We start from the raw sequence: 27,034 nt of genomic DNA, 5'->3' as shown, positions 1-27,034 counted from the left end.
AGGCCCCAAGGGGGAAGTAATCAATACCACCCCTGCCACCGGAGCCCAGTGATACCCCCAGACACGGATCTATATCCCCTAGGCAGTGATCAGTCACTATGCCCGCACTGGAACTGATCGACATTCCCCAGCCTGATCAATATCCCCCCACTGAAACCGATCGCTATCCGCCCATTGGAACTGATCAATACCCCCAGACGCTGATCAATACCCCCAGACACGATCAATATCCCCCCACTGAAACTGATCGATATCCAACTGATCAAAACCCCCTGATGGCAACCGATCAATATCCGATAGACACCGATCAATATCTGCCTACTGAAACTGATCAATACCCCCCCCCCCATTGGGACTGATCAATATCCTCCAGACACTGATCAATATCCTTCCCTGGAATGGATCGACCCCCCCCACATCGGGACCAATCCACATCCCCACCCCCAGGTGGAACTGATCGATATCCAGGCCCCGGGAGCTGATTCCCCGCCCAGTAAAACTCTTCAATGCCCAATGAAACCGATCGATACCCGCCTCCCACCACAGAGCCCGAGCCGTGGGCCGAACGATCACTGATTGCTTGTCCCTCGTTGGAAAGGGTCAGTACCCCCCACCCCCGAAAGTGATGGGTGTCCCGCTGAAACGGATCCATCCCCTACTGGAACTGGTCAGTAGTCCCGCCCCGTGAAACTGATCACCCCCCCCCCACACACACACACACACACACACAACTGAGCAAGGCCCCTATTGAAAGTGACCCAGACCCCAGAGCAGCTGATCAATGCCATGTTGAGACTGATACTGATCCCCCACCCCGCCCCGCCGGACATGATCGACACCCCTGGAACTGATTGACCCCCCCATTCAAACTGATCGATGCCCCCCCGCGCTCCACGGCATGGCTCGGCGCCTCCCGCGGCAGGGGATGGACGGACGCGGGGACGGAGGGCTGGATGGATGGACGGAGGGAGGGGACGGACGGGGGGACGCAGGGCTGGATGGATGGACGGAGGGACGGACGGGGGGACGGACGGGGGGACGCAGGGCTGGATGGATGGATGGACGGAGGGATGGACGGGGGGACGGACGGGGGGACTCAGGGCTGGATGGATGGATGGACGGAGGGATGGACGGGGGGACGGACGGGGGGACGCAGGGCTGGATGGATGGATGGACGGAGGGATGGACGGGGGGACGGACGGGGGGACGCAGGGCTGGATGGATGGATGGACGGAGGGATGGACGGGGGGACGGACGGGGGGACGCAGGGCTGGACGGGGCTGTCCTGCGGAACCTGGTCGGCGGCCGCCCCTGCTGGCAACGCACCAGTGCCCCCCGCCCGCCCGCCCGCCCGAAGGGGTCGGTACCCGAGTGGAAACGGACCAGTACCCCCGAAACCGGTGGGCGCCCCCGGCTGTGGCGGGTGGGGAGGGCTGGGGGGTCCCCGGGTCGGGCAGGGGTGACTTTTGCGGGGGGTGCCCGGGCGGTGCGGGGGAGGTGCTGCCCCGGGGCGCGGGGGTGCCGGTGCGGGAGGGCGGTTTGGGGGTGCGGGTCCCCCGGGCCGGGGGGTGCGGGGCTCACGCTGCGCAGCTCCTGGGTCCGGTCCTTCATGGCGGCGGCGGCCCGTGCGGGCGGGCGCGCGGGCGGTGCGGGGCTGCCGGGGCTGGCGCGGCGGCTGCGGCAAACGGGGGGGCGGGGCCGGCGGGGGGGGGGATGCGGGAGGGGGGAGGGGCCGCAGCGCCCCCCCCCGCGCCCGGGTTCTCCGGGGGGGGGTGAGTCACGGCGCGTGCGTGTGCGTGTGTGCGCGCGTGTCCCGGGCGCCTGGGTTCCCTGAGCGTGCGCGTGTCAGTGCGGGATGGTGCATCTGCGTGTCACTGCGTGATGGAGCGGTTGTGTATCTGTGTGTGCTTGTGTATCAGTGCATGTGCCACTGTGCGTGCGTGTGTGCACAGTCATGTGCATGCATGTGTGTGTATGACCGGGCGATTGTGTAGCTGTGCGCGTGCACGTGAGTGTGTATCAACGTGTTTGTGCGTGTGTGTCAGTGCGTGATTGAGCGATTGTGTGTCTGTGTGTGTGCACGCGCGCACGGGAGTATGTGTGTGTGTGTCATGGTGTACCAGTGCATGTGTGTCACTGTGTGTGTGTGTCCCGGATGCCTGGGCTCCCCCTGCATACATGTCAGTATAAGCGTGTGTGTGTGTGTGTGCACAATGATGTGCATGTATCAGTGCATGACTGCAATTGTGTATGTGTATGTGTGTGCATCTGAGTGTACACAATGGGGGTGACTGTGTATCATTTTGTATGTGTGTGTCTGGGATACCTGGGTTCCCCATGTGCGCCCGAGCATGTCACTGTGTGGGTGTGCAATGGCGTGCGTGTCACTGTGTGCATGCCCAATTGTGTATCTGTGTGTGTTTGCATGACAGTGTGTGCAATGGGGGTGTGATTGTCTATCACTGTGTGTGTGTGTGTGTGTATGTATGTGTGTGCGTGTCCCAGACACCTGGGTCCCCCATGCACGTGTGCATGAGTGTGTTACTCTGTGTGTGTGCGTGCGTGCAATGGTGTGCAGGCATCAGTGCATGACCACAGGACTGCATCTGTGTGTGTTCACGTGCACGTGAGGGTGTGCCATGGTGGGTGATTATGTATCCATGCATGTGTGTCACTGTGCACAAGTGCTTGTGTCTGTCTCCTATGGCGGTTGTGGGAGTGTGAGTGTGCTGTTGTGCAAATGCAATTGTGCATGTGTGTGATGTATTGAGTGTGATGCTTTGTGTATCAGGGGTGCAATGTGTGCATGTGATTGTGTGTGTCTCCCTGTGCAACTGTGTCTTGTGGGGTGTGTGAACATGCAATGATACGTGCATGTCAGGGCGGGTGATTGTGCAGTTGGGTGTCTATGTGTGGGCACATGTGTGTGCAATAGTGTGGCTGAGTGTGCAATTGTGCACATGTGCCTGCAATTGTATGCTGGTGTGTGCAGGTAGTTGCATGTATGATTGTGTGTACATGTCTCATTGTGCAAGTGTGTGTGTGCATGTGTGTGTTTGTGCAATGGCGCGTGTGTGTGCATGAAATTGTGGGTGCATGTGTGCCATTGTGTGACACTGTGTGTGTGCACATCTGCATGTGTGCAGTGGTGGGTGGGTGTGCACATGACTGCATGTGTATTCACGTGCCATTGTGCAATGCTGTATGTGTACACACGTCTGTGATTGTGAAATTGTGCAACTGTGTGTGTGTGAGATCATGTGTGCATGTATGGGGAGCTGTGATTGTGCATTAGTGTGAGCATGGGTGTGTGTGCGTGCAATTGTGTATCTGGCTGTGTGATTGGATGTGTGACTGTTTATACATCCCTACGTGTGTGTGATGGTTGTGCACCAGTGTTTGTGTATGTCTGTACAATTGTGTATCGGTATGTGTGTGCAACCTCATATCCCTGTGTGCGTGAGTGGGTGTTGCTCTTGTGTGTAGCCACGTGTGTCATTATGTGTCTCTGCATGTCATTGGGTTGTGTGCTTGTGCATGATTGTGTAACCCTATGTGTGTTGCTGTGTGTGTGCCATTGTGTACTGGTGTGTGTGTGATTCTGTGTCCCTGCATGTGTGTGGGCATCACCCTACATACAATGGCACAGTGACACACTTGCTGCAATGCACATTCACATATGTGCACAGCTGCACATGCACAAATGCGATTGCACACTGCTACGCAATGACACAGGATCAGAGGAACGCGCTAGAGCACATGCAGGTACACAACGGTGCACTGATGCATACTGACACACACACTAATGCACAATCAGTCACACACACCCCAATGAATAACTGCAAATATGTGCACAACACCCAGACACACACAGAACCACACATGCACACAGTCACACACCCTGACTCACAACTGTGCACACACATATGCACGATTGCACATGCACACAAAGTTGCACCCCCGGAATACACAACTGCACACACACATGCTGATGCACAATTGCACATGCAGAAACACACAATGGTATATGTACAGACCCTGTGTGCACACACACCGAGACACACAAACACCCACAGGATCAACTATCATACTGCCACACACACATACATACAGTGATGTCCAACCCGCACAAACACACGCACAGATAGCACCCCCAACACACACTGACACACACACAGGGATGCACCCCTGCACACACAACGCCCCATTCCCACTCGTGCACACACAAAGATAGACAGTCCCACACAGAGACACGCTGAAGCACAGTCGTGCCCAGTGAAACACAACCACGGCTGCACACACAGCGCTGCACACCCCGCACGCGCCAGGAGAGGCACACATGCAGAGGTGCACAAATCCCACGTGTGCACAACTGTGTGTGCATCCACACACACACCAGTGCACAATCGCACACGTGTGTACAAGCTGACTGGGGCGCACCCACGGAGGGCTATGCAGTAACACGGCTGTCTTTGTACGCGGGGTGTGGGGGGGTGTCCAGGGCGGGCGGTCAGACGGGGACCAGGCTGAGTTGGGAGCAGCGGTAGAGGGCGTCTGCCCCACAGTGCCCAATACAGGAAGTGCACCCTCCCGGCATCCGGGATACACACACGAAACCCTCCCAGTCCTCTACGGCCGTCTCTATGGTTCCCTAGAGGCCGCGGGACAGCACTTCCGGTTGGAGAGAGCACTTCCCACCCTGCTTCCAGTCTGGGTCTCACTCCCGCCCTCCTCGGGGCAGGGTGACTTCCGGTCTGCGAGAGACTTCCGGCGAGTGATCGGGGCAACTGGGCAGCTCGGGGCAGGGCGGCTTCCGCTTCCTGCCAAGCGGCGCATGCGCCGGGGGTACCCGGGAAGTTCCACCGGGCGTGGGGTGGGGAGGGGGGACACGGGCGAGACCATGCGAGACCGCACCCGGGAACTGCGGGAGGTGAGACACCCTCCCCTCCCATTGGGGAACCCACGTCCCAGCCCCCCCCCCGGGAACCCAGGTGCCCCCCACCCCGAGAGCACGTATCCTTCCCGCCCCCCACAGGCAACCCAGTCTCAGCTCCCCCCCAGCCCAGCCCAGCCCAGCCCAGCCCCACCCATGGGGACCCCGCCTGCCCCATCCCACCCCAACCCAGCCCCGCCCATGGGGACCCCGCTTGCCCCAGCCCCGCCCATGGGGACCCCGCATGCCCCATCCCCCCCATGGGGAGCCCAGGCATCAGGTGCTGACCTCTGACCTCGGCCCGCAGGACAATGGCAGCTCGGAGGAGGACGAGCCGGAGCGCGTGGCCCTGGTGTTGCACCCAGGCTCGGCCGGCGACACGGACCCGGGGCACCAGCTGCTGCTCACGGTAACGGAGCCGCCCCCAGAGCTGGTCGCAGCGCCAGGCTGTTCCCCGCGGCCGCCCCCCAGAGCTGGGCATATCTCAGTTCTTCGTGCGGGGTGTTACGCATGGCCAGTCTTCTGTGACCAGCCCCAGAGCTGGGCGCATCTCAGCCGTCCCCATGGGGTGTTATAGGCGGCTTTTTCTGCTACACCCCAGAACTGGACGCAGCTTGAACGCTTCTAGGAGCTGCTCCACCCCAGAGCTGGGTGCACCTTGCGGGCCTTCTAGGAGCTGTTATGCTTGGCTGTTCCCCAGCTGCTCCACCCCTGAACTGGGCACATCTCAGCCCTCCCCATGGTGTGTTACACATGGCCGGTCCTCTACAACCCTCCCCAGAGCTGGGTGTAGCCTCCTCTGGGATCTTCTATGCAGCCGTTCCCCAGTTGCTCCACCCGGGAACTGGCTGCTTATCAGCCCCCCCACCAAAGGCTGTTATATGTGGCTGGTCCTCTGTGACCTACCCCAGAGCTGGGTGCAACTCGGCGCCGCCCCCCCCCCCCCCCCCCCCCCAACGCGAGTGTTATTATACCTGGCTCTTTCTCTCTGCTGCACCCCGGAGCTGGGTGCATCTCAGGGGGCTCCTAAGAGCTGTTATGTTGGTCTGTTACCTAGCTGCTCCACCCCAGAGCTAGGTGCATCACTGCCTCCTGCCCAGCTCTGTTCTACGCCACCACCACCCCAGAGCTGGGCACTTTGCAGAGGGCGGGGAGGGCTCTTCCTACCCCCTGGGGCAGTTGTTGGCACCCCTGATCTGCCCCAGGCGCGGGGGGTGCGCGAGGTGCTGCGCACACTGGCACAGAAGGTGGCCGAGCTGGAGAAGCAGCAGAGCACGATCCTGGCCACGCCCCTGCCCGAGGACGGTGAGCAGAGGTTGGGGGCAACTGGGATGGGGCTGAAGGGCAATGGGAGAGACTGGGACGGGGTTGCAGGGGGCTGTGCGGTACTGGAACAGGGTGGGAGGAGGAACTGGAGGGAGGACTGGGACGGGGCTGTATGGGGACTGGAGGGAGGGCTGCAGGGCACGGGGGTGCCAGGAGGCCGTGGCAGGGACTGGGGGTTGTGAGGGGTACTGGGAGACACTGGGGAGGTGTAGAGTTGAGGGCAGGATCTGAAGCCCCTGGGGGTGGGGCTAAACCCTGGGGGAGTGGCCAAGGCTGACCTGCCCGCCCCCCCAGGCATGAAGCGTGACTTGCAGCGACTGCGGGAGGAGATTCGGGAGCTCGCCAAGGACGTGCAGGCACGGCTCAAGGGTGCGTCTGGGTTTTTGGGGCCGGGGTTTTGGGGTCCCAGACACCTGGGCTCCCTGGGGTGGGGGCTTGGGGCCCAGACGCCTGGGCCCCTCACCCCTCCTGCCTCCCCTCCCAGCCATGGAGCCCAAGAAGGGGGCTGAGGACGAGAACCACAACACGGTGGCTGCCCGCATGAGGCGAACACAGGTGAGGTGGGGTGCGGGGGGGAGAGCTGGGCTGGGGGAGGGGCAAATACCTCCCGCTGCCCCACCACTAACTGCTCCCCTAATTGCCCCCCCAGCATGGGATCCTGTTCCAGCAGTTCCAGGCGCTGATCAACCAGTGCAACGCCAGCCAGTCGGCCTATCGCGACCGCAACGTGGAGCGCATCCAGCGCCAGCTGCAGATCAGTGCGTGGGGGGTGGGTGCCTGGATGTGGGGGGTATGTGGGGGCCGGCGCCTGGGCGCAGGGGGAGGGGGTGCGGGGCAGGCACCTGGGTGTGGGGGGTATGTGGGGACGGGCGCCTGGGTGCAGGGGGACGGGGTGGGTGCCTGGGTGCGGGGGGTATGTGGGGGGCAGGTGCCTGGGATCTCACACCCCGTCTCTTGTGCAGCTGGCGGTGGGGTGGTGTCGGACGAGGAGCTGGAGCAGATGCTGGAGACGGGGCAGACCGAGGTGTTTGTGTCCAACGTGAGTGTCAGGGGAGCGGGACTATGGTCAGGGGGGGCGGGGCCATGGCAGGCTCTGATCCCGCCGCCTGCCCCCAGATCATGAAGGACACGCGGGTGACAAAGCAGGCGCTGAACGAGATCGAGACGCGTCACGGCGAGATCCTCAAGCTGGAGCGCAGCATCCAGGAGCTGCACGACATGTTCACCTACCTGGCCACCGAGGTGGAGCTGCAGGTACCCACTTCCTGTCCTGGACACCCCACCCCTGCTTCCTGTCAGGAGGCAGGGCCACTTCCTGTCCTGGATGCACTCCCTAGGCCTCCAGTCAAGGGGCAGGGCCACTACCTGCCCTGGTTGTTCCATTTCCTGTCCCTCTGCTTCCTGTCGGCAGGCCACTTCCTGTCCCAAATGCCCCGCTTCTTGTGATTTAGGTGCGACTACTTCCTGCCTGCCACACTGTTGCCAGTGGTGTCCACTTCCTGTCTTAGGCACAGCCACTTCGTGTCCTGAGCACATTATTGGCCATAGGGGAGGTCACTTCCTGTATGCCCCATGCCCTGGACAAGTGCCCACTTCCTGTCCTAAGCACATTATGGGCCACGGGAGGGGGTCACTTCCCGTATGCCCTGGGCCTACCCACTCCCTGCGTGCCCCCTCCCATTGGCTGTAGCAGCTACTTCCTGTCCCGTGTGTGGCCACTTGCTGACGCTCGCTGTCTGCCCGTGGGGGCGGCGCAGGGCGAGATGATCGACCGCGTCGAGAAGAACATCCTGGACTCGGAGGACTACGTGCACAAGGGCCACCAGCACCTGGCGGCCGCCCGCGAGAGCCAGCACAAGGCCCGCAAGGTGCCTGGGCGCCTGGGTTCCTGGGGCAGGGGGGCCTGGGTACCTGGGGAGGGAGCCTGGATGCCTGGGTTGCCTGGGGGCGGGGCTTCTCCAGCCATCTAACCCCTCCCCTTCTGCCCCCCTGCAGAAGAAGGTGATGATCGCCATCTGCCTCTCCCTCACGGTCGTCATCATCGTCATCATCATTGGCGTCGCCATCAGCACCGGCTAGCATCACCCCTTCCCGCCCCCCTTCCCACCACATGGCCACAGCCTATTGGGCAGGGACTGGAATAGGGGGCTGGATGGGTTTAGGGGCGGAGCCAGGGTGATAGAGGGGTGGAGCCAAGCTCCCTCCGATTCCTGCAGTTCCAACCTCACTGCACCTCCCCCAGCCTCCAAGCTGGGCGGGACCCTTGCACTGACAGACAGACAAGCTGAGGCTACTTCCTGTCTTGGGTGGGGCCACTTCCTGCCAGTTGATTTTCTCCCGTGGTCCCACCCTTCCTATTTCACTTCTGGTCCGGGCCATTTCTCCCCTCCCCCTTCTAGATTTGTGGCCCACTTCTTGCTGGGGGTGGGCCTTGCCCCTCTCCCCTAGACCCACTTCCTGTCTCACCCTGCTGTGGGGCAGGGCCCACTTCCTGTCTCACTGGGTGTCACTTCCTGTGGCTGCCACCATGTGCGGGCAGGCTTTAAAGGGGCGGGAGCCTGGACGTCTGGGTCCCTTCCAGCTCCTGGACGCCTGGTTCTTCGTGCCCCTCTCTTAACACTGCCTTGTGCCCTCTGTGCCTTTTTTAGGGGGGGACCCTGACTTGTCCCCCCACATCACTACAGCGCACACCAGTATTAACCCCTTCCCTCCTGGGCGCCTGGGCACCTGGGTCCCCTGGGGTGGGGCCAAGCCCCCGGATGCCTTGGTCCGTCTTTCCTCTTGAATGTAATGTGGGCGGGTTTGGGATTTCTCATTTTGGGGGTGGGAATTCTGTATTTTGGGGGCGATGGAGAATAAATGCACTTTGTGACCTGTTGTGCCTGGCCGTTTGTTCTGCCCCCACCTCCTGGAGCTAACTGCATGTCAGGCCCGGGAGAGCTCTCCCCATTCTGCATGTGTCCACCCCCCCCCATGTTATACGTGGGTGTTTCTTTGTTCCACCCCAGAACAGGTTGCACCTGGGCCCATGGTGTGATCAGGCAGGGGGATTATAGGGGGTTATTGTCAAGTTGTTCCACCCCAGAGCAGGTTGCATCTGAGCCCTGGGGGTGACCTCATGGGAGAGGTTGTAGGGAGCTAGTGTCCAGCTGTTCCACCCCAGGGCTGGCTGCATCTCAGCTTGGGACAGCCCTCCGCCCCCCTTGTGTTAATGTGCTGCGCCATCCCAGAGCTAACCACATCTGGGGCTAGCGAAACCCCCCCCCCCGGGGATCAAGCCTCTCTCAGGGCAGTGATGTGGGCGGCGTTGTTGGCTACAAATGTCCAACTCGGGATCCTTCAAATTCTAGTTTATTAGGCAGATTGGAACACTGTAATCGTAAACCTTGGGGCTGGTCCCCACACACGCACACATGCACACACACACAGTAGCAGGCTACAGAGTCAGGTATACCTATCCTACAAGCGCTGGAGTCTGCCATCGAGGCTTCTTTCAGCGTGGTGTTATCTTCCAGAAGGGGGTCGCGGCTGGTCCTTCTGGCTGGACAGGTCTGGTCGGGTTGGAGATCAAGAGGGCGCCACTGAGGGTCACTTTTCACTGCCTTTTATCTGTCCCTGGCAGACTTTGGTGACTCCCCAGTTTTGTGGTTTGCCCAATCCAGGGGTCATTGACCCTCGTGGGACTTCCCCCCCCCCCCCTCGGTGGCTACTGGACGGCATCTGTCAGCCCCAGGGGTCGTCCGCGTGTACGTGCAGGTTTGGGAGTCCGTTGATGAATTTAGAATAGGGCTCTGGGAGTGGTCGATCTGCCGTTTCCAGGTGATAATTGCTGCCTGCTACTATGGTACACATTCAAGCACTGATTCACTCGCTCTTTCAGAGGCCAGCCTGATACAGGGAATGACAGTTTGATTCCTGCCCTTGTTAACATTGTTACAATGTATAACATATTCAGTTGAAAGTTGAAAGGTGAGGAGTATAAGATATAAGCTACAAATGCCATGGCACACAAATAGATAAAAACACCGAACTACAGGGGGAGATACAAAATGTACACATACACATTTTAAAACACAATTCCTTATCTTAAAGTGAAAGAGAGAGGAAGGAAGAAAAGGTAGAAAAAGAGAAACATATCCAAAGAGGGGAGAGCAAATGCAGGCAAGAGGAAAAGGGGCTTTCTGCTACAGCGTGACTCAGTTACCCACTTCCTGGGCCCAGGCTGGGCTGTGGTTATTAAGGCCCAGGTTGGGGGCAGGGGGTGCGGTTTCCTGCTCTGTTTCCACCGTGCCTTTTCCTGTTCCCCTTCAGTCTTCAGGTTCCTGCTTGTGGCCCCCCCAGGCTGGGGGGGGCAGGGGCAGGAGTGGGGTTTGACATTTTTTTATTGGGTGGGGAATAGCGTTTGTGTGTGTGTAGGCATAACCTAGACCCACTCCCGAGAAGTCTCCCTCGCTAGGTACAAAGGAGAACATTATTGGTTCCAAGGAGTAGGGCTGGATTAATAGTATCAGAGAAATCCCATAGAGCAGACAGGGTGGCACGGTAGCCTTTGATCGCACGTCTGAGTTACTGCACGCTGTATGTCTAGTTAGACGTCCGGTAGCTTGCTCACGGCTATCGTCCAGCGGCAGGTGGAGATTCGCTCTGGAGGCAGGCAGTTCCTTGATCGTGAGTTTCGAGAGAGAGCACGGTTCAGGTGGTCCAGCTCTTCTCTGTTCCTGAGTATCCCTCATGGCTGCTGCCCCCCTCCTGGGCAGCCCTTGTGACCCCACTTACCTGGTCCAATGGAGGCCAGCACCTCTTGGCCGCCAGCCACCCAATTTGAAATGCATCACTGGTTGCTGGGCAGCCTGGCAGTCTGCAGCCCACCAGGGAGCCCAAGCCCTCACCCAGGTGTGTGATGCCAGTCAGGTGGGCAGAGGGAGCAGGTTTCCCCCTCCCTCGGGAGTGTGTCCAGCTCAGGGTACCCAGGGAGATAGGGACGGTGTGTGTCCTGCTGGGCCCATCCTAACCAACTTGTCACAGAGCAGAGTTTTGGGGGAGAAACAGAGGTGGCTTTCTGCCACACCACACTATTATTTGCCCTGCTGACTACAGCATCGCGTGCCGGCTCATGTTCACACTGTGGTCAGGTATTGCCCCAGGTCCCTTCTATTCGCGGCGCTGGACAGGTTGGCGTTGCCAAGCCCGTAGGTGCGCAGGGAGGGAGTTGATCGTCTCAGGTTGGAGCACCTCACGTTTCTAAGTGTTGAACTTAAGTGGTTCCGGCCCGCCCAACTTGCCAGCCTGTCTAGGTCCGCCTGTATCTGCAGCCTGTCTTCAAGCGCGACCGCGCTCCCCCATAACTCGGTGTCGTGCGTGAGCTTGGCCAGTGACCTCTTCACCCCACGTCCAAATCGTTAATACAGATGTTGAAAAGCGCTGGACCCAGCACCACCCCTGCGGGACACCGCTGCCCACTTCTCACCAGGACGACACAGATCTGTTCGCTGCGACGCTCTGGGTCCTGCCCCGCAGCCCGTTTCTCACCTCTGACTCTCAGAGTTAAGCCCGCAATCCTCCGATGCCGTCGCGAGGACGTGGTGGGATACCACAGCAAAGGCCTTTTGGAAGTCGAGGCACACGATGCCAGCCTGCTGTCTCGTGCCCAGGTGGCGAGTTACCTGGTCGCAGAAGGAGGCGAGGTTGGTAAGGCAAGACCTGCCCACGGTGAAGCCGCGCTGGCTGTCGTTCAGGATCCAGCCTTCTGCAAGCTGATCGCAGACAGACTCCTCGATGGACTTTTCTAGGATTTTCCCCAGGATGGAAGTCAGGGTAACGGGCCTATAGTTACCCGGGCCCTCCCTCCTGCCCTGCTTGTGGATGGGCACAGCACGGGCCCTCTCCCAGCGCTCAGGGACCTCTCCCGAGCGCCACGAGGTGTGGGAGAGTTTCGCCGGGGGCTGCGCAAGGACTTCGGCCAGCTCCTTCAGCGCTCTCGGACGCAGACCGTCCGGTCCCGCTGACTTATATACGTCCAAGGTTTTTAATCGGTCATACACCCGTTCTACGGCAATAGTAGGAAGGCGATTCTTCCTACCATGCTCATCCTCTACGCTACCTGCCGTGGTTTTCCCCTTGGTCCCGTGAAAGACCGAGATGAAGTCGTCATTCAGGAGTTCGGCTTTCTCCTGGGTGCCAGTACCCAGCTCTCCTGAGCTGTTGAGCAATGGCCTCCACTGCCACTTGTGTCCTCCTGTTCCCTGCGTACCTAAAGAAGGACTTCTCCTTGCCCTCGATCCCCGTTGCTAATCCAAGTTCTGTCGCTGCTTCCGCCTTTCTTACCTGCAAACGCGGGCCGTCGTGGAATAGTCCTTGGGGCCCGTCCCGAGCTTCCAGCGCTTAGGAGCCTTTCTTCTTTCTTCTGAGGACCGTGACTTCCCCGTTTAGCCAAGACGGCTTCCCAGCCCTTCTGGTACCTTTTCTCCGCGTGGGAACGGACTTCCTTTGTGCTTCAAGGATCGCGTCCTTCAGGAGCAACCACTCCTCGTGCACACCTTTGCCCTGCAGCCCTGGCCCCGCAGCACTTCCCTACTGGTGACCTGAGCTTGTGGGAATTTGCATTTTTCAAGTCCAAGACTTCAATCCTACTATCCTAATTGTCTGCCTTGTGTCGGACAGCGAATGTGATTGGTTTCACAATCGCTGTTGCCCAGACTTTCCACTATATTTAAGTCAGGCACTAGATCGTCTCCTTTGGCCAGGACCAAGACTAGCAGAGAGTCACCTCTGGTCGGCCCGCACACCGCCCGAGTCAGCAAGAGCTCCTCGACACAGGTCGGGAAGGATTGCAACCCATCCCACTTGGCCGAGTCTTCCTCCCAGGAGATGCCTGGGTAATGAAAATCACCCGGGACGGCCGTGTCATGTGCATGTGTGGCCTCAGCCAGTTCTGGGGTGACCTCCAGCTCACGTTCCTCCCCCCGGTTTGGTGGGGTGTAGCATACCCCTGGTTAGGTCTCTCTCGCCGCCCCCCCCCCCCCCCCCCCCGTGCTAGTTAAACCAGGGGGTTTCAAGCTGTCTGTTTTTGGAGCGAATGGCAGTTGCCAAGGAGGTGTGCTGCTCCTTCACAGAGAGAGCAACGCCAGCACCTGTCTTCCCCCCCGGTCCCGCTGTGCAGGGTGCAGCCCTCCAGGGCTACGCTCCAGCCGTGCGAGGCGTGCCACCCTGAGATCCCTACTGCAGCGTACTGCCCACCAGCGAGTAGGAGGCCTAGCTCCTCCTGCTTGTTCCCCGCACTCCTGGTGCGGGGATGTCGGCACCCGCGTCCTCCTGCTCAGGCCCTCGTCTGTGTAGACAGGTGTCGGCATCTGTATGCATATAGCATAGATGTGTGTGTATAGAGACACACACACACACACACACTATGCACATGTGTGCATACATCCCCACGCACTATTACACACACGCACACACACGTGCACGCATGCACACACACAATGTTCCTTCTCCAGCACCCATTGGAGCCACTCAGCTGTAGTGTGACACTGGGCCACATGATGGCACATGCCAACTTCAGGGGACAGCGGCACACTCGTTCTACACACCCCTGTGCTACACATGCGCGCATGTACTCACGTAGTGTTCACACACAAGGGGGCGTGTATACCTATGCACACATGCACATGTTGTGTGTGCATGTGTATGTGTGTCTGTATAGTGTATATAGTTCCTGGGGATGTCTGCGCACACACGTGTATAGTGCCTGGGTGTGTGTGTGTCCATACAATGTGTGTGGGTGTACATGTGATGTATGCACATACATGCACACGTGTACATTATACATGCACGTAATGTGTGTATATGATCGATATATGCATACACAGGCACACGTGTGTATATGTCTCTGTCCATATATACACACAGATGCACATGGTGCCTGGATGTCTGTACAGACATGTACACATGCACATACATATGTGTGTGTGTGTGTGTGCCTAGAGGTGCACAGGCAGACACTTTTCTCTCAGGGGCGGGAGCCACGGGGGAGCCCAGACACTGCGGTTCTTCGTGCTAGTGAGGACCTGTCCTTCCCGGACGCCGAGGTCCCGTACGTCACCTTTGGTCTGCCCTGACGCCCTCAGCACCAAGTGCTCATGTGAGAACTGGTCCGAGCCCGGGGTGGGGAACATCCTGCACCATTTCCTGGCAGCGCTGTCATGCATGTGTCCGCAGCCTCTGATGTGGCCTTGTGTGTCTGCCCCCACTTTGTTGTGGCTTCGCACCTCCACACAGCCAGCTGCATGTCTAACTGCCTCAGTTTCCTCCCCCTGCCCCCACCCAGATATGGTGCAACCAGTTCTGGGGTGGAGCTGATGGGGACCACCTGAGGGTAACACCGCCCCTGCCCCCAGATCAGGCCCAGGTCAGGGCCCTATCCCAGTATTCCCAGGCTTCAGACACTGACCGCGGAGGGGGCCTAGGAGGCTGCACGTCTGGGTCCTCTGGGGCGAGGGGGGGTTTGGGAGCCCGGACACCTGGGTCCTCTGGGGCGAGGGGGGGTGGGAGCAGGGGGTTTGGGAGCCCAGACACCTGGGTTTCCTGGGGAGGGAGGGTACAAGCAGGGGGGTCTGGAAGCCCAGATGCCTGAGTTTCCCACTAACGACCCCAGGACTAATGACCCACTGCAGCTCTGAGCTATTTCTTGGCCTGGCTGGTTGGTCATCTTCCTACCCATTCTCAAAGTGAGTGAACAAGTGCCTCATTCACCATGTTTATTGGTTGATGGCAGGATGCATAACACAATGCCACCCTTTCCCATGTAGTCACAATGTTTCCAGCTTCTCATTGCGTGCAGAAAACTTTGTGGGGGTCCTATGGGGTGGTGGACCCCATCGTTCCTCCCCTCCCACCTTACCCACATCCTACATCCTGTGCAAGTCAGGCCATCCTATCTGGGGTCAGGAAGCAATGGTTAGACTGGTACCAACTGGGGGAAGGTTAGGGGGGTTGCCTTCTTCCATAGCAGAGGGCACAACCTCTTTCTGGGATCCAGCTGCAGTCATAGGTTGGTTGGGGTTGAATTGAGTGATGTCATTGGTAGGTTGAGGTTGGGTTGAGTTGGGGTCATGGGTTGGGTTCAGTTGATGGGTAGGTTGAAACTAGGTTGAGCTGGGATCTTGGGTAGGTTGGGGTTTAGTTGGGTTCCTGGGTAGTTTAAGACTGGTTGAGTTGGGGTCTTTGGGTAGCTTGGGGCTTAGTTGACTTGAGGTAATTTTTGGATTGAGGTTGTGTTGAGTTGTGCTCATGGGTAGGTTGGGGTCTTGGGTTGAGTTGGGGTTGGATTTATCTACAGCCACAGAGCATCCACTGCCATGGTCTCCTCCAGTGTGATAGGTGGCCAGTTTGGGTGTGGGGCCTTCTCATTATCTTGGAGTTGCCTAGCGTGGCCAAGAGGTTGACCAATGAATTGGTCTGGGCTGGGATGTGATGAGCTTGACTAGTTCTGCTAAGTGGTTGGCCAATGGGTGGCTTGAATTGGAGTTGACTAGTTTGCCCAAGAGGCTGGCCAACGGATGGGTTGGGTTGGGTTGTTCCTGCCTCAGACCAGCGGTTGGACTAGACGTGGGCCCTGGAGGTCCCTCCCAGCTCCACCTCTCTTTGATTCATCTCCATGCTTCCCTCCCAGGGTTTGCCCAATCCCGGTCCAGTTGACTGCAACATCAGGAGGCTGTGGGACATAGTCCTGGCACTTGTCCCCCCCCAGACTGGGCCCACATTGAAGCTGGTACTGGTACTCCAGCTTGCCGTGCTTCAGGTAGCAGGTCTTTTGCCGGGAGGCACCAGCTACTACGAGTTCATCACAGGTCCCCAGGAGGTCATCGTCCCACCCATTGTCTTCATCCCACACCTGCACCCGCAGCTTGGAGGCCGCGGTGACCGTCACAGCCCCGAAATCCAGACGGATGTTCCAGGTGGGATTGTCATTGTTGTTCACAGTGCTGGTTTGGAGCAACTTCTCCAGGTAGAAGACCTTGACATAGGCGTCCGTCCGACTGAAGTGGTCGCCCCACAGGCCTTGGCCACGTTTGATGGTGACCTCCAGCTTGCCCAGACCCCGCTTCTTGGAGCAACACATGGTGTTGGCCACATCATCCCCGGGGCAGACGCAGGAGCAGGGGTCCCGGACACTACGTTGGGTGCCCGGCGGGCACGGCTGGGTGCAGTTCCTCCACAAGGCCCGGCCATGGATGTACTTGCTCACTGCTCGCTGGAGAGCCTTCCTCCTTGGGTCCTTCTTCTTGACCAAGACGTGGAGGGGTGCCAGGGTGTAGGAGAGCAGGCCAGGGTTGGCTTTGACACCTTCCAACCAGCTGGTGTAGGCACTGGCGTCCTGCCCATTGGAGAAGAGCAAGTCTATGTGGTCGTGGCCTCCGATGATCTCCGTGTGGCGCTCCTTGTAGGCCTCGTGGAAGCTCGTCTTGAGGTTCTCCTTCTGGCGCTGCTCCTCGCACATCTTGGAGGCTGCCTCAACCTTGGCAGTCCCAGTCCCAGTGCTCACAGCCGCTTCTACCTCCAAGCAGTCCTTGACTTCGTCAGCTGTCAGCCCATCCAGCGCTGTCTGGCAGGTCCGGATGGCTGTGATGTCCCGGATTCGGCCCCCCACATGCACACTGGTGAGATAGTGGGTGCCGTAGGTGGCAATGAAATTGTGGTACTCAAAGTGAGAGGCCGGGGTGTAGTCCCTGGGCAGGTCCCTTACGGCCCGGGTGAAGTGAGGGGAGAGCGGAGGCTGGTGGGCGATGCGGAACCTGGTAGGGAAGGCGTCATCTTATGAGGGCATGGGTACAGAGTGATTTCCGGATGGGGGCATGTACTCCCAGCCAACCTACCCACAACCTCAACCCAACCTCAACCTACCCTTGGCCTCAACTCAACCCAACGTCAACTGTCCCCTGACCTCATCTCAACCCAGCCTACTAGAAACATCAGCCGCAAACTGACAGAGAGCAGATGTAGGTTGGACATCAGGAAGAGCTTCTTCCCAGTAAGGGTTGCCAGAATCTGGAACGGGCTCCCAAGGGAGGTGGCGCTGTCCCCTATCCTGTCGGCCTTTAAGAGGAGATTGGACAAGCACCTGTCTGGGGTCACTTGACCCCACCACTCTTTCCTGCCCAGGGCAGGGGGTCAGACTTGATGATCTACTAAGATATACCTTCTGTCCCTAAACATCTATGAAATCAACTGACCCTTGACCTAAATCCAACACAAGCTCAACCTAAGCCTGGCCTCAACCCAACCCAACCCAACCCAACCACAACCTACCCTTGACCTCAACTCAGCTCAGCTCAGTGCCAACCCACAGATCACCCCCATCCAATCCAGCCTTGATCCCTGACCTCTCTGCCCTGGATCGCCTCACCGGTAGTACTGACAGGAGACCTCATGGGTGGCGAAGGAGTACTTGTCCTCCTGGGCCTTGGCTGCGCTGAATTCGGCCATCTTGGAGTGGGACCCAGCCACTGCCACCTGTGCACTGCCCTTGGAAGGGACGTCCACCTCGAGCCCCACCCTCCAGTCATTCTCCACAGCTGTGCTGGCTTCGTTGGCCACCTCCACAGCCGACCGGCGCAGGGAGCTGGCCACCATACTCTTGCACGAGACCTGGATCCGCCAGTCGGCCATGGCCAGGGGGAGGCGCTGGAGATCCCTGTCTTGAAGTGTGTTAGAGCACAGGGTGCAGGTCCCATCCGGCCTCTCCCACCGCCCAACGTCCACCACGTAAGCACCCTTCCGGGCCAACGTGGTGATGTCGAAGCCTTCTCCCACCAGGCCGTGGCCGGGCACGAAGGCCGTGTGCTCCTCACACTCCTCTTCTGTGGCCTGGTGGCAGTGAGGGGCTGTCATGGGCACCAGGAGGAGGAGGAGGATGAAGGGTCTAGGACAGGGCATGGTGGGAACAGTGCAGTCCTTTGTCCTGGGTTCACTCCTGGCTGGCCTAGAACGAGAGAGGAACTCCCAGTGGTGGCCATTGAGAGACTTGGGTATGGTATTTTCCCATCTACCAACCCCCCAACCACTTTGGGGCAACAAGAGATGCATGTACTGCATTTTCCCAGCTATTGCCCCCCCCGCCACACCACCACCACCTTTGGGCCCTGTGGTCGATAAGAAAGGCAGGTACCATATTTTCCTATTTACCCCCTACCACTGTCTTAGGGACTAGAGGTTAGTAAGCTATACAGATACCATATTTTTCTATCTACCACACCCCTAAAATAAGGTCCTGTATTCTTCTGTCACCTTCCCCTAAATTTAGACCCACCCCTTGTTTTGGGCAGGACAGCTCAGGTACCATAATGTCTCATCTACCACATCCCCCCAACCATCTCAGGATCCTGAGGCAGGTTAGAGATGTGCATACCATCATTTCTGGTCTCTCTCCTCAGTAAAATCAGGTACCATATTTTCCTGTCTATGACAACCTGTTTTGGGGAAGACATATGCAGACAGATGGGGGGTAGGGTTGGGTACAGTAATGTCCTAGTTATCACCCCCCCCCTTAAAATTAGGTACCACGTTTTCCTGTCTATACCCCTCCAACTTAAGACCCACCCCCTGTTTCAGTAAAAGCAGATCCACAGGTAACAAAACCTTTACCATGTGCCTAAAATAAGATACTGTATTTTCCTGTCTACACCATCCCCCAAATTCATAGATTCATAGATGTTAGGGTCGGAAGGGACCTCAACAGATCATCGAGTCCGACCCCCTGCATAGGCAGGAAAGAGTGCTGGGTCTAGATGACCCCAGCTAGATACTCGTCTAACCTCCTCTTGAAGACCCCCAGGGTAGGGGAGAGCACCACCTCCCTTGGGAGCCCGTTCCAGACCTTGGCCACTCGAACTGTGAAGAAGGTCTTCCTAATGTCCAGTCTGAATCTGCTGTCTGCTAGCTTGTGGCCATTGTTTCTTGTAACCCCCGGGGGCGCCTTGGTGAATAAATACTCACCAATTCCCTTCTGTGCCCCCGTGATGAACTTAAAGGCAGCCACAAGGTCGCCTCTCAACCTTCTCTTGCAGAGGCTGAAAAGGTCCAGTTTCTCTAGTCTCTCCTCATAGGGCTTGGTCTGCAGGCCCTTGACCATACGAGTTTTCCTTCTGTGGACCCTCTCCAGGTTATCCGCATCCCTCTTGAAGTGCGGCGCCCAGAATTGCACGCAGTACTCCAACTGCGGTCTGACCAGCACCCGATAGAGGGGAAGTATCACCTCCCTGGACCTATTCGTCATGCATCTGCTGATGCACGATAAAGTGCCATTGGCTTTTCTGATGGCTTCGTCACACTGCCGGCTCATGTTCAACTTGGAGTCCACTAGGACTCCAACATCCCTTTCCACCTCTGTGCCACCCAGCAGGTCACTCCCTAGGCTGTAGGTGTGCTGGACATTTTTCCTCCCTAGGTGCAGCACTTTGCATTTCTCCTTGTTGAATTGCATCCTGTTGTTTTCTGCCCACTTGTCCAACCTATCCAGGTCTGCCTGCAGCTGTTCCCTGCCCTCCGGCGTGTCCACTTCTCCCCATAGCTTTGTGTCATCTGCAAACTTGGACAGAGTACACTTCACTCCCACGTCCAAGTCACTGATGAAGACATTAAAGAGTATTGGTCCAAGGACCGAGCCCTGCGGGACCCCACTGCCCACACCCTTCCAGGTCGAGACCGACCCATCCACCACGACTCTCTGGGTGCGACCCTCTAGCCAAATTAAGACCCACCCCTTGTTTTGGGGCAGGCACACACACGCAGGGAGGGGGTTCAGGTAGTGTAATATCCTGACTCCCCTCTGCTTAAGATTAGGTACCATATTTTTCTGTGTATAAGGCATCCCAAATCAAGACCCGTGCCTTGTTTTTGGGAAGGGATGTCAGAGGGAACCTGAACCAATAGTCTGACCCCTGAAGGTCCTTATAGAGTCCTATAGGAGATATGAGATCTCTGGCCCAGCCCCCATCTCCCCTGGGGTCCTGGCCTCTCCCCTCCCCCCAGGGGTCTCACGCTGGGCACTGATGTACTCACGGTGCTCAGAGCATGCTCAGAGCATGACCTCCGTCCCTCTCCGCCTCTCTCCTGGGGCCGTGCGAGTGCGTCTGTGGTGCAGGATGTGCAGTCAAATGAAACCAAAAGCATGCAGCTGTCCCAAGCTAGGGCTGGGGGTGGAGCTGTGAGATGTGGGGGGGAGTTTCCACTTGTCAGAGCCCCCGGGGAAAGGATTGTCTGCTGTTTCTCCCCACTTTTGAACCCAGCTGGTGGCCCTGATGCCCGACCCCCAGCCCCCCACAGCGGTGCCCCTGACGCCCGACCCCTAGCCCTCTGCTCTCCCTCGGTTCTGGCGGTGCCCCTCACTCCCCACCTGCAGCCCCCACGCTATTCCCCCAACCTCCATTTTTGTGTTTTATTTCAACACAGGAGGTACCTTATGGGAGAGCAGGGGGTGGGTGGACAGCCGGGGTATGAAGGTAGGAGGCTGGGTGTGGGGATGGACAGACGGGTAGATAGAAACGAGGCACATGTATAGATGGGTGGGGAGGTGGGTACAGCAAAAGTAAAGGAGGTTGATGGCACTGGATAGAGGGACGGATGGAGCGGGGGGTGCCGGGGGGGTGGGAAAGCACAGAGGAACGGGTCCGTACGCAGCCGAGGTAGAAAGACAGAGACCAAAGGGCTGGGGGATCGGGGTGACCCTGCGCCCCGGCCTCCTGGTGACCCTCTCGCCCACGGCGAAGCTCTGGCTGAGGGGTGTGGGGAAGGAGCCACAACAATAGCTGTGCTCCCCCCCAGCCCCATCAGAGGCGCTGGCACCAGCCTCTGGGCATGGCGGAGGGGGCTGTGGTTATGATGTTTCCTGCCTGGCAGGGCTGGGCCTGGGCGCCTGTTCTCCTGGGTCCTCCGGGAGAGCGGTGCAGGCTGGGCTGTGAGAGGTGGGGGCCGGTCCTCCCCACCCAGGGGGGTCACGGGTGACCACGAGGCAACCACACAGCCGTCTGGCCCTGCCGGGAGGCACATATTTGTCCCACGCCCCTACCTGCGAGCTAGCGATGGCGTCGTTGCGGAGAGTCTCGGGAGCTGCGGCATCAACGAGTCACGGCCCCGAGGTCCCAGCGCCGTCTTGTCTTGACTACCAGCTGTGGGCTGGGCCCGTGGGCCAGGTTTATTGCCTACAAGCGCGGCCCCGCCGTGGACATAGGGCCTGGAGGGAGGGTGCCCGTACCTGTGGGAAGGTCATCGGTGAAGAACCGTGCTGGCTCCCCCGGGCTGCTAGGACGTCCCCCGGCTTTCCAATCCTCCTGTTATAATACGATCAAAGCAAGTGATGCGTTGCCTCCCAGATGTACCTTGGGCTTGTTGGACCTCCTGCCCTGGCTGCGCCCATCCCAGCCTCCTCATCCTGGGCCTGGGCTCTGCTCCCCTCTCCACCATCTCCCCTCCCACATCACGGCGTGCCAGCCTGCCAAGCCTTCTTCTGGGAGGAGCTCGTGCAGCCATCAGCTCTCATGGTGAGGTCTACTCATGTTGATGCTTCTGCAAAGCCTTTGTGGAAGCAGTATATAGGGCCTGATGCTCCAGCAAAGCCCGCCAGCGTCACAGGTTGGTTGGGGTTGAGTTAAGCGAGGTCCTTGGTAGGTCGAGGTGGGGTCATGGGCCGAGTTCTGTGGATGGGTGGCTTGAAACTGAGTTGAGCTGGGGTCTTGGGTAGGTTGCAGTTGAGTTGAGTTGAAGTCGTTGGTAGCTTGAGGTTCGTACATTCATAGATGTCGGGTCAGAAGGGACCTCAGTAGGTCGCCGAGTCCGACCCCTGCCCTGGGCAGGAAAGAGCGCTGGGGTCAGACGACCTCAGCTAGACGCTTGTCCAGCCTCCTCTTGAAGCCCCCGGGGTGGGGTGAGCCCCACCGCCCGTGGAGCCCTGCTCCTAGAGAGGAGAAACTGCCAGAGAAAGAGCCCTGGCAGGGAACAGGAGCCCACCTGGGGGTTGCCAGGGCAACTGGAGGGAGCAAATGACCCACACCTGCCAGCGGTCAGCGGCCCGGAGGAGGCAGGGCCTGGCTCTTACAAAGCCCAGGGCTGAGGCCAGGCTGGCACTTCCCTGCCAGCAGCCGGAGGGGCAGCAGCTCCCTCGGCCAGGGTGCGGGAAGAAGCCTGATTGCCAGTACAGCTCCTGACAGCTCTGGAGGCGTGAGTAATGATGCTCAGTTATAGCCAGGCGGCTTCTGTGGTTATAGCCAGGCGGCTTATAGTTCTGGTGTAGCCTAGGGGCTTGTGGTTTGGTTTTGCTGTTTATTACACCGGTGGCTTGGGTGAGGCTACAAGGGGTTGGAGGACGCCTCATCGGGGACTCACAACAGAGTGTGAGGACCCCGGCGCCAGCGAGGGCGCAGTATTATTAGGAAGCCCAGCATGGGCACAGCGAGCCCCCAGGAGGAGGGCAGCATTTTCAGAAGCCCACGGTGGGCATGGCGGGCCCTGAAGAGGGGAGCACCTTATTGAGAAGCCCGGTGTGGGCGCGGCGAGCCCTGAGGAAGGCCGAGTGCTGCAGTAAACCCCGGAGAAGGGCCGAGTGCTGCGGTTGCCCCGGCGAGAGGGGGTGGTGGTGCGGTGAGCCCTGGGAGAAGGGGAGAGCAGCGCGGTGGGCCCGAGAGTCGGGGAGCGTAGCCGAGAAGTCCCCAGAGTGGGCGCGGAAAGCCCCAGACGGGGGTGTCATTGAGAAGCCCGAGTGTGGGCGCAGAGAGAGCCCCAGAAAGGGGGCGTTATCGAGAAGCCCCAGCGCGGGTGTAGCAGGCCCCAGGCGGGGGGGCGACATTACAGGGAGGTCCCGAGTGGGCTCGGAGAGCCCAAGAGCGGGCAGCACAAGACAGGAGGCCCCAGAGAGCGGGCGAGTGCATAGAGGAGGCCCGAGAGACGGGCAGTGTACGTACAGAGAGACAAGCCAACGTCTATGCCATCTGCGAGGCTTGGGGCGTGGTATCGGGTGGGTGGAGCCACGCGTGGCCCATAAGGCTGGGGTGCCCCAAAGCACCCCTTTGTGCAGGACAAGACCCACGAGGGGTCCAGGAGTCTACGTGCCCAAGGAGACGCAAGGCAGCCTCCCAACTTTACTTAAACATCAAAGACGAGAATTAGAGGGTGCCCGTGGGCCGACTTGGCGCGGAAGAGGGGGCCTTAAGGAGATCACGGCCCTCCTGCAGGACCCCGCCGTGACAAGCCCCTTCCACGTCCTAGCGACCCTGACCGTAAATAGGTTCTTTCTAGTGTCCACCCTCAGTCTGCTCCCCGCCAACTTGTGGCCATTGCTCCTAGTTACCCCAGGGGTGCCCTAGTGACTAGAGCGTCTCCCATTCCCTGCCGCCCTCCCTGAGCAATTTGTAGGCAGCCACGAAATCCCCTCTCAGCCTTCTCTTGCGGAGGCTGAAGAGATCCAGGTCCCTCCGTCTCTCCTCGTAGGGCCTTGCCTGTAGGTCCCTAACCATACGAGTGGCCTCCTCTGGCCCCTGTCCATGCTGGCCACGTCCCTCCCGAAGTGCGGCGCCCAGCCCTGGACCCAGGGCTGCAGCTGCGGCCGGACCAGCGCCGCACAGAGGGGGAGGATCGCCTCCTGGACCTGTTTGTCCTGCATCTGCTAATGCGTGATAAAGCGCAGTTAGTCTTGCTCAGCACTTCGTCACGCTGACGGCTCGTGTTCATCTTGGAGTCAGCAGTGACTCCGAGGTCCCTTCCCGCTGCCGTGCCGCTGGGCGGGTCACCCCCGGCCTGGGCGTGCGTGGGGGGGCTTGCTGCCCAGGCGCAGCACTTCGCCCGTGTCTTTGTTGGACTGCTTCCTGTTTCGTTCTGCTCGTTGTTCCGACCCGTCCCGATCCGCCTGGGCCCGATCCCTCCCCTCTGCCGTGTTAACTTGCCCCAGAATTTGGTGTCATCTGCCACCTCGGGCAGGGCGCTCTCCACGCCCTCATCCAAGTCGCTGATGAAGACACTGAATAGCACCGGTCCGAGGACCAAGCCCTGGGGGACCCCACTGCCCACATCTTTCTAGGTTGACACCGACCCATTCACCACCACTTCCTGGGTGCCACCTCTAAGCCAATTTGCCTCCCACCCGCCCGTGTCATCATCTATGTCTCAGCCACTCAGTTTATTTTCGAGAACGGTGAGATACCGTATCAAAGGCAGGATGAACATGAGCTGCTGATGTTAGACTGCAGCCAGCAAGGCCAGCCACACCTTGTCATGCATCCAAAGGTGCATCTCAAGCCGGTCCAGAGAGGTGATCCTCCCCCTCTATGCGACTTTGGTCAGGCTGCAGTTGGAGTACTGCATCCAGTACTGGGCACCGCACTTCAAAAGGGATGTGGCCAGCATGGAGAGGGGTCAGAGGAGGCCGCCTGCTTGGAGAGAGGGCAGCGGGGCAGGCCCTACGAGGAGAGACGGAGGGACCTGAACCTGTTCAGCCTCAGCAAGAGGAGGCCGAGGGGGGACCTGGTGGCTGCCTACAAGCTCATCGGGGGGATCAACAGCAAATAGGCAGAGCCCTTTTCTCCCCAGCACCACCTGGGGTGACGAGGAGCAATGGCCATCAGCTGATGGAGAATAGGTTTAGGTTGGAGATCAGGAGGCAATATTTACAGTTAGGGTGGCCAAAATCTGGAACCAACTTCCCAGGGAAGTGGTCCTCGCCCCTACCTTGGGCAAACTCAAGAGGAGGTCGGACGATCACCTGTCTGGGGTCCTGTGAACCCAGCATCCATTCCTGCCCGTGGCAGGGGTCAGGCTAGATGATCTGCTCAGGTCCCTCCTGCCCCGAGCTGCTATGAACCCAAGCTGGTTGCCCCTCACCATTGTGAGACCTGCTGGGCCCCTGCAAACGTGATCCTTCATGATTTTTCCTAAGGTCTTGCTGAGAATGGAGGTGAGGCTAACTGGCCTACAATTACCCGGGTCCTCCTGTTTGGCTACAAATGTCCAACTCGGGATCCTTAAAATTCTAGTTTATTAGGCGGATTGAAACACTGTAATCATAAACCTTGGGGCTGGTCCCCACACACACACACACCCACACACACACACACAGAGTAGCAGGCTACAGAGTCAGGTATACCTATCCTACAAGCGCTGGAGTCTGCCGTCGAGGCTTCTTTCAGCGTGGTGTTATCTTCCAGAAGGGGGTCGCGGCTGGTCCTTCTGGCTGGACAGGTCTGGTTGGGTTGGAGATCAAGAGGGCGCCACTGAGGGTCACTTTTCACTGCCTTTTATCTGTCCCTGGCAGACTTTGGTGACTCCCCAGTTTTGTGGTTTGCCCAATCCAGGGGTCATTGACCCTCGTGGGACTTCGCCCCCCTCGGTGGCTACTGGACAGCATCTGTCAGCCCCAGGGGTCGTCTGCATGTGCGTCCAGGTTTGGGAGTCCGTTGATGAATTTAGAATAGGGCTCTGGGAGTGGTCGATCTGGAGACATTCAGCCCAAAAGTTGGTCCCCGGCGTTGATTAACTCAGGCCAGGGCTTCTAGCCCTTGATCAGTGACCTTTAGAGATTTCCCAGTTGTTACACTGTCTTCTATTGAGTTCTTCCTGTGGTTGATCTGCGGCTTCCAGGTGATAATTGCTGTGTGCTACCGTGTTACACATTCAATCACTGATTCACTCGCTCTTTCAGAGGCCAGCCTGATACAGGGAATGACAGTTTGATTCCTGCCCTTGTTAACATTGTTACAATGTATAACATATTCAGTTGAAAGTTGAAAGGTGAGGAGTATAAGATATAAGCTACAAATGCCATGGCACACAAATAGATAAAAACACCGAACTACAGGGGGAGATACAAAATGCACACATACACATTTTAAAATACAATTCCTTATCTTAAAGTGAAAGAGAGAGGAAGGAAGAAAAGATGGAAAAAAGAGAAACATATCCAAAGAGGGGAGAGCAATGCAGGCAAGAGGAAAAGGGGCTTTCTGCTACACTCCTTCCTCCCCTTCTTGAAGATGGGGACCACGCTGGCCCTTCTCCAGGACCTGCCCCAAGTGCCACGAGCGCTCAAACAGCCGCGCCAGTGGTTCTGCTATGTCATGGGCCAATTCTTTTAGTACCCTTGGGTGAAGATCGTCGGGGTCCGTCGACCTAAATACATCCAACCCCTCCAAGCGCCCTTCACTGGGTCGGTGCTGAGCGCTGGTGGATTGGCACTGCTCTGACTGCAGACTAAAGCCTCGTTGGGAGGTGCATGTCCATCTGTGTCCAGGAAAACAGATGCAAAGAAATTATTTAAGAGCTCTGCTTTTTCCCTCCTGTCCGTTCCCAGCTGCCCTGGTCCATCCCACAGCGGCCCCATGCGACCCTGCGCCGCCTTCCTGCTCCCTACGTACTTGAAGAAGGACTACGTGTCATCCTTCATCTTTGTTGCCAACTTGAGTCCTGTATCTGGTTCTGGGCCAGCGTGGTGACGCCGAAGCCTTCCCGCGCCAGGCCGTGGCTGGGCACGAAGGCTGGGAGCTCCTTGCACTCCTCCTGCGTGGCCCGGCGGCAGTGGGGGGCCGTGAGGGGAGGAGGATAAAGGCTCTGGGACGGGGCATGGTGGGAATGGCGTGGTCCTTCATCCCGGGTGAGACGGGGGTCGTCTCCTAGAGGGAGAGAGGAGCTCCACTGGCGCCAGCCGGTCCGGGACTGGTGAGACCAAAATGCCTAGACTCCTCCCTTCGGTAAAGGCAGGTACACCGGTACCGTAACATCCCACCTACCACGCACCCAAAG

At 58.7% G+C, this 27,034-nt stretch overlaps 3 protein-coding genes across 5 annotated transcripts in view; 1 reads left to right on the top strand and 2 right to left on the bottom strand.

The window, feature by feature from the left end:
- Positions 1–1,680, bottom strand: part of STX1B (syntaxin 1B) — a 22,586-nt gene extending 20,906 nt beyond the window's left edge. For all 3 annotated transcript variants that reach the window (XM_059731514.1, XM_059731513.1, XM_059731515.1), the window contains exon 1: positions 1,582–1,680. In XM_059731514.1, coding sequence (XP_059587497.1) covers positions 1,582–1,611 — 30 coding nt within the window. In that variant the 5' untranslated portion in view covers positions 1,612–1,680. The remainder of the gene's footprint in view (positions 1–1,581) is intronic.
- Positions 1,681–4,510: 2,830 nt separating this feature from the next.
- On the top strand, positions 4,511–9,131 carry STX4 (syntaxin 4). Its single transcript, XM_059731530.1, has 10 exons — positions 4,511–4,930; positions 5,241–5,342; positions 6,139–6,238; positions 6,554–6,628; positions 6,744–6,814; positions 6,909–7,017; positions 7,222–7,298; positions 7,376–7,513; positions 8,017–8,127; positions 8,255–9,131. The coding sequence occupies exons 1-10, from the start codon at positions 4,835–4,837 to the stop codon at positions 8,336–8,338; spliced, it is 963 nt and encodes a 320-aa protein (XP_059587513.1). The 5' UTR covers positions 4,511–4,834; the 3' UTR covers positions 8,339–9,131.
- A 5,868-nt stretch (positions 9,132–14,999) lies between these two features.
- Positions 15,000–18,230, bottom strand: LOC102575288 (perforin-1). The gene is made up of 2 exons (XM_006262822.3): positions 17,661–18,230; positions 15,000–17,049 (listed from the first exon to the last, which is right to left on the bottom strand). The coding sequence occupies exons 1-2, from the start codon at positions 18,188–18,190 to the stop codon at positions 15,840–15,842; spliced, it is 1,740 nt and encodes a 579-aa protein (XP_006262884.3). The 5' UTR covers positions 18,191–18,230; the 3' UTR covers positions 15,000–15,839.
- Between the last annotated feature and the right edge of the window lie 8,804 nt (positions 18,231–27,034).

Source organism: Alligator mississippiensis, chromosome 7 (genome assembly GCF_030867095.1).
Source record: "Alligator mississippiensis isolate rAllMis1 chromosome 7, rAllMis1, whole genome shotgun sequence".
Classification (NCBI taxonomy): domain Eukaryota; kingdom Metazoa; phylum Chordata; order Crocodylia; family Alligatoridae; genus Alligator; species Alligator mississippiensis.
This window is presented reverse-complemented; position numbering and strand designations above follow the sequence as displayed.